Here is an 11,836-nt window from a genome sequence, read left to right as displayed (position 1 = left end):
ACGGCAAACAGCAGGCCCCCACCGAAAGCCATCCAAAGGCCCCGACACAAACCCCCAGCCGGCAACAACCCCCCCCCCCCAGACAGACACTCGAAGCCTGCAAAACCCCCAAGAAAAAGAACCCAAACCCCAATCGTGATTCAATAATAGTTCAATAGTAGGGATAACAATTCAGTAATGAGGCTGCTAATGTTCCCTACTGGGAGCCCAGTAGGAAATAATAGCAATAATAGTAATAGTAATAATAATAATAATAACCACCATCATCATCACATAATAATAATAATAATAATAATAATAATAATAATAATAATAATAATAATAATAATAATAATAACAATAATAATATAAAAAGTAATAGTTCATTAATAATTCCTATTATTATTTAATATTAAAATATATAAATAAAATAAATTAATAAATAATATTAATAAAATTATTAATTATAATAATTAAAATACTATTCTAACATATAAAAATATATAATTTAACGAGTAAATTTAATAATAATAATAAATTATTAATAATATATTAATAATGATATATTAATAATACAATAATAATTCAATAATTATTCAGTAATAGTTCACAATAATAATTCAGTAATATTTCACTAATAATTCCTATTATTATGGCATATAAAATAATATATAATATAAATTCAATAAATAAGACTAATGAATGTATTAATTATTAATAAGAAGAAATTATTATACTAGCATATAAAAATATATACTATAATAAGTAAGATTATTAATAATATTAATAAGGATTATTAATAATAATACTACAATAATAATTCAATAATCATTCATTAATAATTCCTAATAATAATAATAATTCAGTAATATTTCACTAATAATTCCTATTATTATTACATATAAAATCATATATAACATAAATTAAATAAATAAGACTAATGAATGTATTAATTATTAATAAGAAAAATTATTATACTAATATATAAAAATATATACTATAATAAGTAAAAATATTAATAATATTAATAAGGATTAATAATAATACTATTATAATAATTCAATAATGATTCAGTAATAATTCCTAATAATAATGATTCTGTAATATTTCACTAATAATTCCTATTATTATTATTACATATAAAAGTATATATTATGTAAATAAATAAATAAATAAGACTAATAAAAGTATTAATTATTAATTAGGAAACTATTATACTAACATATAGAATATATAATAAGTAATAATAATAATAATAATGCTACTACTTATAATTGCTATTCAATAATAATCCAGTAATAATTGATTATAATTAATAATAATAATTCATCATAATCATACCACAACGCTAATAATAATTCAATAATAATGCTAGTAATATTTCCTACCGGGAGCCCAGTAGGAAATAGTAATAACAACAACAGCAACAACAACAATCATCATCATCATCATCATCATCATCATCATCATCATCATCATAACAACAACAATCCAATAATGATTCAGTAATAATTCCTAATAATGATAATAATAATTCACTAATATTTCACTAATAATTCCTAATAATTACAATAATAATTCGACAATAATTCATTATAATTAATAGTGATAATTCATAGTAATCCATAATAATAACAGCTCATAATAATCTGTAATAATGATGATTCCACTGCACTAATAATAAGTCAGCAACAATTGATTAATAATAATAATTAATAATAGTAATAGTAATAATAACAACTCCACCACACTGATAATCGTTCAATAATAATCCTTTAATATCACTATTCCATATTTCTCCAGTCAGAGCCCAGTCCAGAGGGCCACAGCAACTGGAAAACAACCCAGGACCCAGCCCGGGCTCCACAACTCCATGGAAGGTGCAGTTCCGTGCCCCCAGCTCTGTGCCCCCAACTCTCCCCCCCTCCCCTCCCCTCCCCTCCCCTCCCCTCCCTGGTTGCTCGCTTTTGGGTGTCCCCAGAAGGGGGTTGGGGTGCTGCTGGGGGCACCGTGACAACCAAACCCACACCAAGGACATGAGGCTACCCCTGGGCTATCTGTGCCCCGAAGTCAAGGTGTTGGGGAGGGTTCAGAAGGTGGAGGGGGTGAGAAGGTGGAAGGGAAGAGAAGGTGGAAGGAGTGAGAAGGTGGAAGGGGTGAGAAGGAGGAAGGAGTGAGAAGGTGGAAGGGATGAGAAGGTAGAAGGGATGAGAAGGTGGAAGGGGTGAGAAGGTGGAAGGAGTGAGAAGGTGAAAGGAGTGAGAAGGTGGAAGGGATGAGAAGGTGGAAGGGATGAGAAGGTGGAGGGGATGAGAAGGTGAAAGGAGTGAGAAGGTGGAGGGGATGAGAAGGTGGAAGGGATGAGAAGGTGAAAGGAGTGAGAAGGTGAAAGGAGTGAGAAGGTGGAAGGAGTGAGAAGGTGGAGGGGATGAGAAGGTGGAGGGGGTGAGAAGGTGGAGGGGGCTCAACACCCCCCCAGACCTGACCCCAAGGGGATGGATGTGCTGCTGGTGGCACCATGCCAACCAAACCCACACCAGGGACATTAGAGTACCACTGGGCAATCTGTGCCCCAAAATCAAGGTGCTGGGAGAGGTGAGAAGGTAGAAGGGATGAGAAAGTGGAAGGGATGAGAAGGTGGAAGGGGCTCAACACCCACCCCCCACCCCCCCCCCAGACCTGACCCCAAGGGGATGGATGTGCTGCTGGTGGCACCATGCCAACCAAACCCACACCAAGGACGTGGACATCAGGGTGCAACCTGTGGCCCAAACCCAAGGTGCTGGGGGGAGGGTTGAGAAGGTGGAAGGGGTTGGCAGGAGCCCAGCCCCAGCCCAGAGCCCCTGGGAGCCCCCCAAGGTTAGTTGTGTGTGGAGAGATAAGATAGATGTGTAGCTGGAGGGGTGCTGCTGAGCTGGGTACAACCACGGGTGCCAGGCTGGTCCTGCACGGTCCACGTGCAGCCCAATGCTGTGCTGAGAGATGCCCAGGCCAGCAGGGATGTCTGGGTGCTGCTCACATCACAGACTTCATCTCCCATTCCTGAGGAGAGGCAGAGAAGGGTGGTGAGACCCCCACCCAGCCACTCCCCACCATTGCCACGAAGTCACAGAATGGTTTGGGTCTTTCAGGATCAGAGGATGTTAGGGGTTGGAAGTGACCTCCAGGACCATGGAATCATCAGATCCAAGCCTTAACCCAACACTGACAACTCCACTGCTAAGCCATGGCCCTCAGCACCACATCTCCATGGCTCAGAAACCCCTCCAGGGATGGGGACTCCATCACTGGCCCCGGGCCAGGCCTGGACAACCCTCAAGGGGCAGAAATTGTTCCTCATGTCCCAGTTGAAACCTCCTCTGGGGCAGCCTGAGGACAATTCCTCTCATTCTGTCACTCGTTCCTTGAGTGATCATCCCCCAGCCGGCTCCAGCCTCCTCTCAGGGAGCTGTAGAGAGCCAGAAGCTCTCTCCTCAGCCTCCTTTGCTCCAGGCTCAGCACCCCCAGCTCCTTCAGCTGCTCATCCCCAGCCCTGCTCTCCAGACCCTTCCCCAGCTTTGTTGCCCTTCTCTGGCCATGCTCCAGCTCCTCAATGTCCTTCTGTCAGGGAGGAGCCCAACCCTGACCCCAGCACTCAAGCTGTGGCCTCAGCAGTGCCCAGCCCAGGGGCACTGTCTCTGCTCAGGGGCACCGTCCCTGCCCTGCTCCTGCTGCCCAAACCGTTGCTGCTCCAGGCCAGGCTGCTGGTGACCTTCTTGACCACCTGGGCACCCCCTGGCTCATCTCCTGCTGCTGTTGCCCAACACCTCCAGGTTCTTTTTGGCCTGGCACTCTCCAGGCAGTGCCTGGGTGGTACCAGCTCAACCCCAGCCCCCCTCGGCTGGGTACCTTTCTCTTCCACAGCACACTGCCCCTCTGCAAGAGGAGCGGGGAAGGAGGTGGCCTCGGAGGGAGCCAGCTCACCCCCAGCCGTGCCCAGCCCAGCCCCCCTCAGCTGGGTACCTTTCTCTTCCGCAGCACACTGCCCCTCTGCAAGAGGAGCGGCGAAGGAGGTGGCCTCGGGGGGAGCCAGCTCACCGCCAGCCGTGCCCAGCCCAGCCCCCCTCAGCTGGGTACCTTTCTCTTCCGCAGCACACTGCCCCTCTGCACCAGGAGCGGGGAAGGAGGTGGCCTCGGGGCGCTCCTTGCCGACGCCGTTCGCTTCAGCAGCGGTGCCAGGAAGGAGTCCTGCGGGCGAAGCAGAGCAGAGAGAGGGCAATGCCCACTCTCCCCCCAGCCCGTGCCCTCCCCAGGGCCCATCCCCTCGTGCCTGCCCACCTCAGAGCTGCCGGTGGCAGCGGTGTGGCCCTTCAGCGACTTGCCGATGGCCAGCAGGTTCATCTCGGAGCCTGCTTTCAGCCTGCCCTGCACACGGCAGCTCCTCTCCAACTGCTCCACCTTCTCCTCCAGCTTGGGAAAAGCTTTTTTCCCTGCAGGAACGATAGGGACACTGCCAAGCCCGGGCACCTCTTCACCCCTCTGGCTGCTCGGGCAAAAGCAGAGCCCCTCTGAGGTCCTACCAATGAGGGCATCCAGCCCGTCCCCAGCTCCTTTCTTCTCAGGTAGCGTCAGGGTGCGTTGGGACTGGGAAACATCCCTGCTCCTGAGCTCCTGGCTCCTATCTGCCCTGCCCTGGAGAGCTGCTGGTGGTGCTGGGGAGGAAGAGCAGGGGATGGATGGTGGGGAGGAAGGGCAGAGGATGGATGGTGGGGAGGAAAAGCAGGGGATGGATGCTGAGGAGGAAGAGCAGAGGAATCACAGCACAACACCATGCTCCTAGCCACCTCAGCCTCCATCCCAGCCTCTCCCCCAGCCTCCAAACCAGCACACAGGGCTGGGGTGCCCGAAGGGACCCCACTGCTGCCCTGGCCACAGCATCCAGCCCCTGCTCACCTCCCTGCCAGGACAAACCTCTGCCCAGGGCACTGCTGTGGGCACCACTGGGCACTGCAGACACAGGTCTCTTGCGCTGCCCTTGCACTGCTGGGTCCAAGCTCTGCTGCTGCAGATTAAAGCCAGAGGGCAAGCAGGTGGTGGGAGACTGCCAGGGGGGTCCCAGGTGGGGACCCCCCCCCCCAAGTGGCATCAGTGGAACTTACCAGCTGCTGCAGCCTCTCCATGTTGGAGTAGAGGTGTTTGGGCACCTGGGCTGGTGGGGGCTGCCCGAAGGGGTCGTCCATGTAGGCATTGGGGGTAGGGACACGGCGCAGCAGAAGCCCACTGCAAGCAGGAGAGGGCTTCCATCACTGCCCAAACCCCACACACACACACACTGTGGAGAGGGAGGGCTGGGGCTGGCCAAATCGTGGCCAGCACCTCCTTACCCTGCAGAGGGACAGCTGCTGGCATTGCCCAGCTTGGGGGGCTCCTTGGGGGTCTTCTCACTGCTAGGTTCCCCTCCTCTCCTTGGTTTCTTCTGCCAAGCTTCCCTCTCCTCATCTGAGCGGGTCTGGTGTGGGGCAGAGGGTCTGGGATGGGTGGGTGCGCCCCTGGAGAAGCAGACTGGGGGGCACAGGGGTGCCATGGGGGTTGCTTACCTGCAGCAGGGCAAGCTCCTGGCCTCGCTGGCTGATGCGGATGCGGAGGTGCTGGCTGGAGGGGCTGGAGGCCACCCCTGGGGAGACCTGGCAGCCCTCCAGCCCCAGGGCACAGGTGGGGTGCTGGGGCCGGGGTGGGTGCTGGGGCCGGGGCGGGTGCTGGGGCCGGGGCGGGTGCTGGGGCCGGGGCGGGGGCTGGGCGCTGCCAGGAGGCTCGGGGAACATGCGCAGGGCTCCGTCTCTCACCGCACACCACAGCCGCTGCCACTGCCCCTGCAGCCGCACTGCCAGGAGGCCTGGGGGGGCAGCCCCCATCAGCGTGGGGTGCAGGACACCCCCCAGCACCCTTCTATCCCCCCCACACCACCACACCTCCTTTAACATCCACGCCAGGCCGGGGGCTGCGGGGAGGGTTCTGCTGGGAGCAGCCCTGCTCCTCCTTCTCCTTGCTGAGCTGGCCCCTGGCAGCCTGAGGACGGAGAGCCAGAGGGTTCCCATTCCCGGTGGGCTTTAAGACACCTGAACCCTGCCCGCCCCGCCCCCAACCCCTGACCATGTCACCCTCCCCAGCATCACCCCACTGGGACAAGGGGTGTGCTCTTGACACCCCCAGCAGCCCCTTGCCCATGCCTGGGTGTCCTGAGGAGGACAAGCAGCTCACCCTGCCGAGCCCGGAGGAGGTTGGCCCTGGGACACTGACGGCTGCCAGCCCGCCCGGGGCATCGCTGCTGACTTCTTCGATCACCTGCCAAGGGAGAGGGGCAGAGCTGCAGCCCTGAGCTCCTGCTCCCCAACTAGCAAGGCTCCAGCAGCCCCTGGGTGGGAAGGAACTGGGGACAGATCCCCAGACCAGCACCTCCAGGCACCTCTGGATGGGAAGGAACTGGGGACAGATCCCCAGACCAGCACCTCCAGGCACCTCTGGATGGGAAGGAACTGGGGACAGATCCCCAGACCACCATCTCCAGGCACTTCTGGATGGGAAGGAACTGGGGACAGATCCCCAGACCACCATCTCCAGGCACCTCTGGATGGGAGGGAACTGGGGACAGATCCCCAGACCACCATCTCCAGGCACCTCTGGATGGGAAGGAACCGGGGACAGATCCTCAGACCACCATCTCCAGGCACCTCAGGACCACCCCAGCAGGGCTGTGTCCCCCCCCCCCCCGCCCTGTTTCTTCCTGCCCTCCCCTCCCCTCCTGCCCACGCAGAGCTCTGCCCAGGCTGCAACACCTCCAAACCTTCCTCCAGTCCTCAGCCTGCTGCCTGCTCTGGAAGCCGATGGCCAGGGTCTCCCCCACGGTCCCTGTCACCTTCAGGGCGTGGGGCATCTTCTTGCCACGCTTGGCTTTGTAGGCGACTCGGCAGCCCCTCAGGTCCAGCTCCAGCAGGGGGTGCGGGTCGGTGGCGCACCTGAAGCACTGTGGGGGCACGGAGGAGTCGGCAGAGCTCAGAGAACTGAGCTCCCCCCCTTCCTCCATCCTCCTCCTCCTCACCAGCAGCACATGCCCACGGACGATGAAGAGCTGCTTCGCCCACTGCCCCAGCCAGCGCTTCCGCCAGAGGAAGCCACAAAGCTGAGCCTGGGGGCGACCGGGGGGGTCGGCCTCGGGGCTGAGGTAGTGGGCACGCTCCTTCAGCCCATCCTCCTCCTCCTCCTCGTAGGACTCGTAGTGGCTGCTGTCGCTGTCGGCGTCGCCTGAGAGCCGGGAGGGTGTCAGGGGGCTGGGTGCTCGGGGGGTGATGCTGGGGAGGGGGTGCGGGGGCTGCTCACCAGAGCCAGGACACCTGCTGGAGCTGAGGGGTTCAGCATCTTCATAGGAGTCATCGCCTGGTGGGGGTGGTGAGGTGCCCAGCGCCTTGCTCTGGGGGGAGGAAGGGCTGCTCAAAGGTGCTGTCCTCCCAGGGTGACCTTGTAGGGTCCCCAAAGGGCTGCAGGAAGCGCAGGAACCTTCCCAGCCTGACCGGAGCCCCGGTACGAGAGAGGGTGCAGTGCAGGGATGGCCACAGGGGGTCCTTCTCCCGTCCTCTGAGCCCTTCCTCATCTCCTGTCCCGTTTCCCATTCCCTGCCCCCTCTTCCTGTCCTCTGCCCCCTTTCCCATCCCCAATCCCTTTTCCCATCCCCTAAACCTTTTCCCATCTCCAGCCTCCTCTCTGATCCTCATCCCCTTTCCCATCCCTTGTCCTTTTCCCCATCCCCTGCTGTCTTTCCCATCCCCTATCCCTTTTCCCAACCCCTGCCTCCTCTCTCATCCCTATCCCTCTTCCCATCCCCTATCCCTCTTCCCATCCCCTATCCCTTTTTCCACCCCCCACCCCCCTTTCCCATCTCCTCCCATCCCCTCCCATCCCTTTTCCCATCCCCTCTCCCAGCACAGTGCTCCTTCCCAAGCTCCCCCCGGCACCCTAAACCCCCCCACCCTCCCCTGCCCACCTCCACCCCTCGCTGCAGGCTCAGGCTGCTGGCTGGGCGGCACTCGCAGCCTCTCCCTCCTGTCCCATCCACCGTCCTGGGTCCTGGGGAAGGGAGAGCGGGGAAAACAGGACTGGCAGCCATGTGCCAGCTCTGCAAGGAGCCAGAGACCCCCAGAGACCCCCAACCACACCTGAGAAGCCACCAGCAGAGGGCGGAGGGGGGTGGGGTGTCGAGGGGGGGATGTGGGTCAGACTCACCGGGGCTGGCTCGTCCGTGCGGGGTCCCCGGGGAGGGCGACAGGCAGCGCATGATCATGTACTCTGCATCCTCTGCTGCGGGGGGGATGGGGGACACCCGCTCACGCCCCCGCTCCTGGTCCCTTCCCATCCCTGTGCCTCCCCTCCGCCCCCCACCCCACCCCCTGCAGCCCCCAGACTCACAGGAGGGGCTCTGCAGCCGGGAGAGGAGCTCGGCCACCGACTTCTTCTTGGCCCGAGCCGCGCTGCTGAGGCTTTCCCGGTCCAGGATCAGCAGGAAGGATCTGAGATCCGCCAGCAGCTTGTCCAGGTCTGCAGGGGACAAGGACATGCCACCACCCCCTGCCAACAGGAGGCTGCGGGCGGAGATGCCAGTCCCCAGCCCTTGGCGCCGGGCAGAGGGTCTCGGATGCCAGGCAGCAAACGTGCCCCGTGCCCCCTGCGCCCAGCACCTGCCCCAGCCCCGCACAATCCTCCTATTGACGGGCATGGGGGGGACGGGGGAGGATGAGGAGGGGCGACGGGGACCTGCGGCGCTGAAGGCTCCTCTGTGTGTGCTCACAGAGAGGGTTTGTTCCCGGTTGGGTGAGGGGAGTCGTGGCGGGGGGCTGCGCGGGGTGGCCCAGGGCTGCTCCTCCGTGCGACGGAGAAGAGGAGGAGGAGGAGGCGTGGCACACGGCAGCGACAGATGAAGGCTGCTTGGGGCACGCTGAAAATGCTGAGCAGTCGCCCACTGCCTGCTCTGAGGGCAAGGGATGGGGTCAGAGCTCAGTGCCAGCTGGGGACCCTGACCCTGCTGTGCCAGGAAGGAGGGAGGGAGTGGGACAAGGAAGTTGCTTTGTGCCTCCCGGCTGAAGGTGGGAGGCTGGGGAGACCCAGAGGAGTCTGGGCATGGGCAGAGGGCACCCCCAGCCCCAAATACCAGCTCTGGGTTCCCAAATACCAGCTCTATGTCCCCCAATACCAGCTCTGGGTCCCCAGATACCATCTCTGGGTCCATGCAGGTGTTTCCTTCATGGCAGGAGCAGGTGGCAGAGCAGCATCGTGCACACCCCCAGGCTAACCCCTCACCCTGGGCACCTCCAGGTGCCATCACAGAGGTGGGTAGATGCTCCCTGGGCCCCCAGCCCAGGTCAGTGCCCATTTCTTTCTCCCCAGCTCCTTCCTGCTGCACATCTGCAAGTGAGTTGCATCTCTCTGCCCCAGCTGCTCTGGGCTCTGCTCCCCTGCTCCCAGCTGGCATAAAACAGTGCAGAGCCACTATGGGCACCCTGGCACGGGGTCTGGCTGGGCTGGCAGCCCCCCCACCCATCCATCACTTCACTCTGCTTCCAACCTCCCTCCTCATTATCACTCTGAGAGGAGGAAGAGGGCCAACCCCAATACACCCCCAGCAATGCCCCCACTTGACCCTGGCATCCTCCTGCCCTGGCACATCCCTGCGTCCCACATCACTCCAGGCTGGCAGGGATGCAATGTGGGCCCCCCCCAAACCCAGTGGCAGCTCCCCTGGAGGAGGTGAGGGCAGGTGGGGAAAGGAGCCCACTGGTGCCAGAGGGGATGTGGAACAAGCTCCTGCAGAGGTGCCTGGGGTGGGGGGAGCAGTGTCCCCCTCCCTGCTGTCCCCAGCTGTGGAGCCCACACCCCCTGCCCAGGGGGGGGAAGAGGAAACATCTGGCAGGGCAGCCAGGCTGAGCAATGCCGGAGCTGGGCCCAAACATCTGGATTGCCCTGGAAACTGGGGGGGGGAAGGGGGGGAACAGGCCCTGGAGGATTGGTGGAGAAGGTGGAGAGGGCAGGGGAGGAGAGGGGGGAAGCTGGGGCAGGGGGTGGCTGAAGAGACCTGGAGGGCAAAGAGTGCCCACAGAGGGGGCACGGGGACTGTCCCCTGTGCCCGCTGTGCCTGGGTCCTCCTCTCCCTCCCTCCCTCTCTCCTCTCCCCCGCCCAGGCCAAATTCCTGGGCAATGACATCTCCGTCCACTCACCCCCTCAGCCCTCTCCTTAGCCCCCGCCTCTGCGCTCCCCCCCGCCCCCAGCTGGCCCCAGTGCCCTTCTCGGGGCAGGAGGAGCCATGCCCAGTGATGCCCAGCTGGGTCCACAGCTGGGGGAGGAGCGGGCAGGGGATGCCCTCCCCGGTGAGGCGGTGCCGGCTGCCTGCAGCTGGGGCCGGGGGGTGGCAGCCCAGCTGACAAACATCTGCTCTGCTCCCCAGGGTGGGAGGAAAACGCCCCCCCAGCCCCACAAACACCTCCCAGCACACTGCCCTGATCCCACGGGATAGAGCCCAGCCTGCTGGCATCTCCCCCCCACCCCCATCCTCATCAGGAGAGGGTTGCCCAAGGGATGCCCCAGGAGCACACAAGCCACGGGTGATGCCAGCACCCCAGGCTGGCACCTCTGCCCTGCTCACACGTGTGTTAATCCATGCCAGGAGGGGTAAGAGGTGCCTGGGCTCAGCCTTGCTCCTCTATGGGGAGGGGAGGGGGGGAGCAGCAGCTCAGGGATACCCCGAGGCCCCTCTCCGGCTCATGCCCAGCTCAGGATGACTCAGAGGAGGAGGCTGGAGGCCACTCTGAGCCTCCTGGAGCCGCTCCTGGCCCCAGCATGACCTTGCTGCAGGCTCCAGGCCATGGCTTGAGGGTGGAGACACTGCCCTCACGGCCCCTGCGCCCCCAGAGCGGCCCCAGGGAGGATGTTGGCACCCACGCCCTGCACACTGGCACCCTGCTGCGCTTGGGGGGCACCCAGGCACTTCATCCCTTCTCTGAACCCCAAGATCTGACACCCACCACCCTGCCCCTTCCACCCCTTCGCTCCCCACTTTCCCCCCACTCCCCCAGCCCCCTCCAGTTCCCTCTTTCTGCATTCTCCTTAATCCCTTGCCCCCCACTTCCCTCCCACACCCTCCTGGGAAGCTCCCAAGCTCAATCTCATCCCCACGGGTGACGCCCCCCCCTGCCCCCCAACTCCCTTCTCCACCCCACACCTCCTCACCCCCACCCTCTACCTCTTCTTTCTCCCCTTTCTCAGGCTCGCCCCCTACTCAGAGCCTCGCACTGCGTTCTCCCTCCCCCCACCCCCCCCGGCCGTACCTCTCTGCCGGGCCATGGCTGGGGTCGCTCACATCGCGCCGGGACGGGCACCGAGAGCGGCAGTGAGACCGGGAGCGGGGCCCGGACCCAGACCAAGACCAGGACCCGGCGCCAGCAGCGGGACCGAGACCGGGATCAAGACCAGGACCTGGACCCAAAGCCGGCACCGGGACCAAGACCGGGACCAAGACCAGGACCCCAGAATCAAAACCAGGATCCAGACCGAGACCAGGAGCAGAACCCAGAACCCGGACCAAACCCGGGATCAAACCTCGGGATCAAGACCAGGATCCGGACCAAAACCAGGACCAAGCCTCGGGATCAAGACCAGGATCCGGACCACGAGCGGAACCTGGGACCAAGACCCCGAACTAAGACCAGGACCAGGACCGGGTCAGCCCTTTCCCGTCTCGGCACGGCCCAGCTCGCTTCGCACACACCCTGGAACCCCCCAACACATCCCAGTTAGGGCGGGGGGGCGGGGGGGGGGGGGGGGGGAAGAGAGTTTCGC

At 58.2% G+C, this 11,836-nt stretch overlaps 1 protein-coding gene across 8 annotated transcripts; it reads right to left on the bottom strand.

Annotated features, from left to right (window-relative positions):
- Positions 1–1,735: 1,735 nt before the first annotated feature.
- On the bottom strand, positions 1,736–11,759 carry LOC137450195 (actin filament-associated protein 1-like 2). 8 transcript variants are annotated; one of them, XM_068156478.1, is made up of 17 exons: positions 11,326–11,759; positions 8,416–8,544; positions 8,233–8,307; positions 7,994–8,076; positions 7,333–7,423; positions 7,055–7,257; positions 6,800–6,979; positions 6,217–6,300; positions 5,928–6,024; positions 5,556–5,851; positions 5,343–5,467; positions 5,118–5,238; positions 4,912–5,020; positions 4,539–4,670; positions 4,297–4,448; positions 4,096–4,206; positions 1,736–3,021 (listed from the first exon to the last, which is right to left on the bottom strand). In XM_068156478.1, the coding sequence occupies exons 1-17, from the start codon at positions 11,339–11,341 to the stop codon at positions 2,995–2,997; spliced, it is 2,031 nt and encodes a 676-aa protein (XP_068012579.1). In that variant the 5' UTR covers positions 11,342–11,759; the 3' UTR covers positions 1,736–2,994. The 8 variants fall into 8 exon arrangements, with proteins under 8 accessions (XP_068012579.1, XP_068012575.1, XP_068012578.1 ...); XM_068156474.1 differs by having other exon boundaries at positions 7,994–8,307; XM_068156477.1 differs by lacking the exon at positions 11,326–11,759 and having other exon boundaries at positions 8,416–8,625.
- Between the last annotated feature and the right edge of the window lie 77 nt (positions 11,760–11,836).

The sequence above is a fragment of the Melanerpes formicivorus genome, unplaced genomic scaffold, assembly GCF_026170545.1.
Source record: "Melanerpes formicivorus ecotype bairdi unplaced genomic scaffold, bMelFor1.0.p_v2 SCAF_34, whole genome shotgun sequence".
NCBI lineage: Eukaryota > Metazoa > Chordata > Aves > Piciformes > Picidae > Melanerpes > Melanerpes formicivorus.
The sequence above is the reverse complement of the archived record's forward strand: the minus strand, read 5'-3'. Positions and strand labels throughout refer to the sequence as shown.

What these genes read in the sequence shown, in the direction of transcription:
- LOC137450195 (XM_068156473.1), bottom strand. Translation starts at nt 8,563, where the DNA reads ATGTCCTTGTCCCCTGCAGACCTGGACAAGCTGCTGGCGGATCTCAGA. An exon ending in CAGCAGGTGTCCTGGCTCTG is followed by an intron (nt 7,258 to 7,332) that starts GTGAGCAGCCCC and finishes CCCGGCTCTCAG; the next exon opens with GCGACGCCGACAGCGACAGC. An exon ending in AGGTTTGTCCTGGCAGGGAG is followed by an intron (nt 4,671 to 4,911) that starts GTGAGCAGGGGC and finishes CTTCCTCCCCAG; the next exon opens with CACCACCAGCAGCTCTCCAG.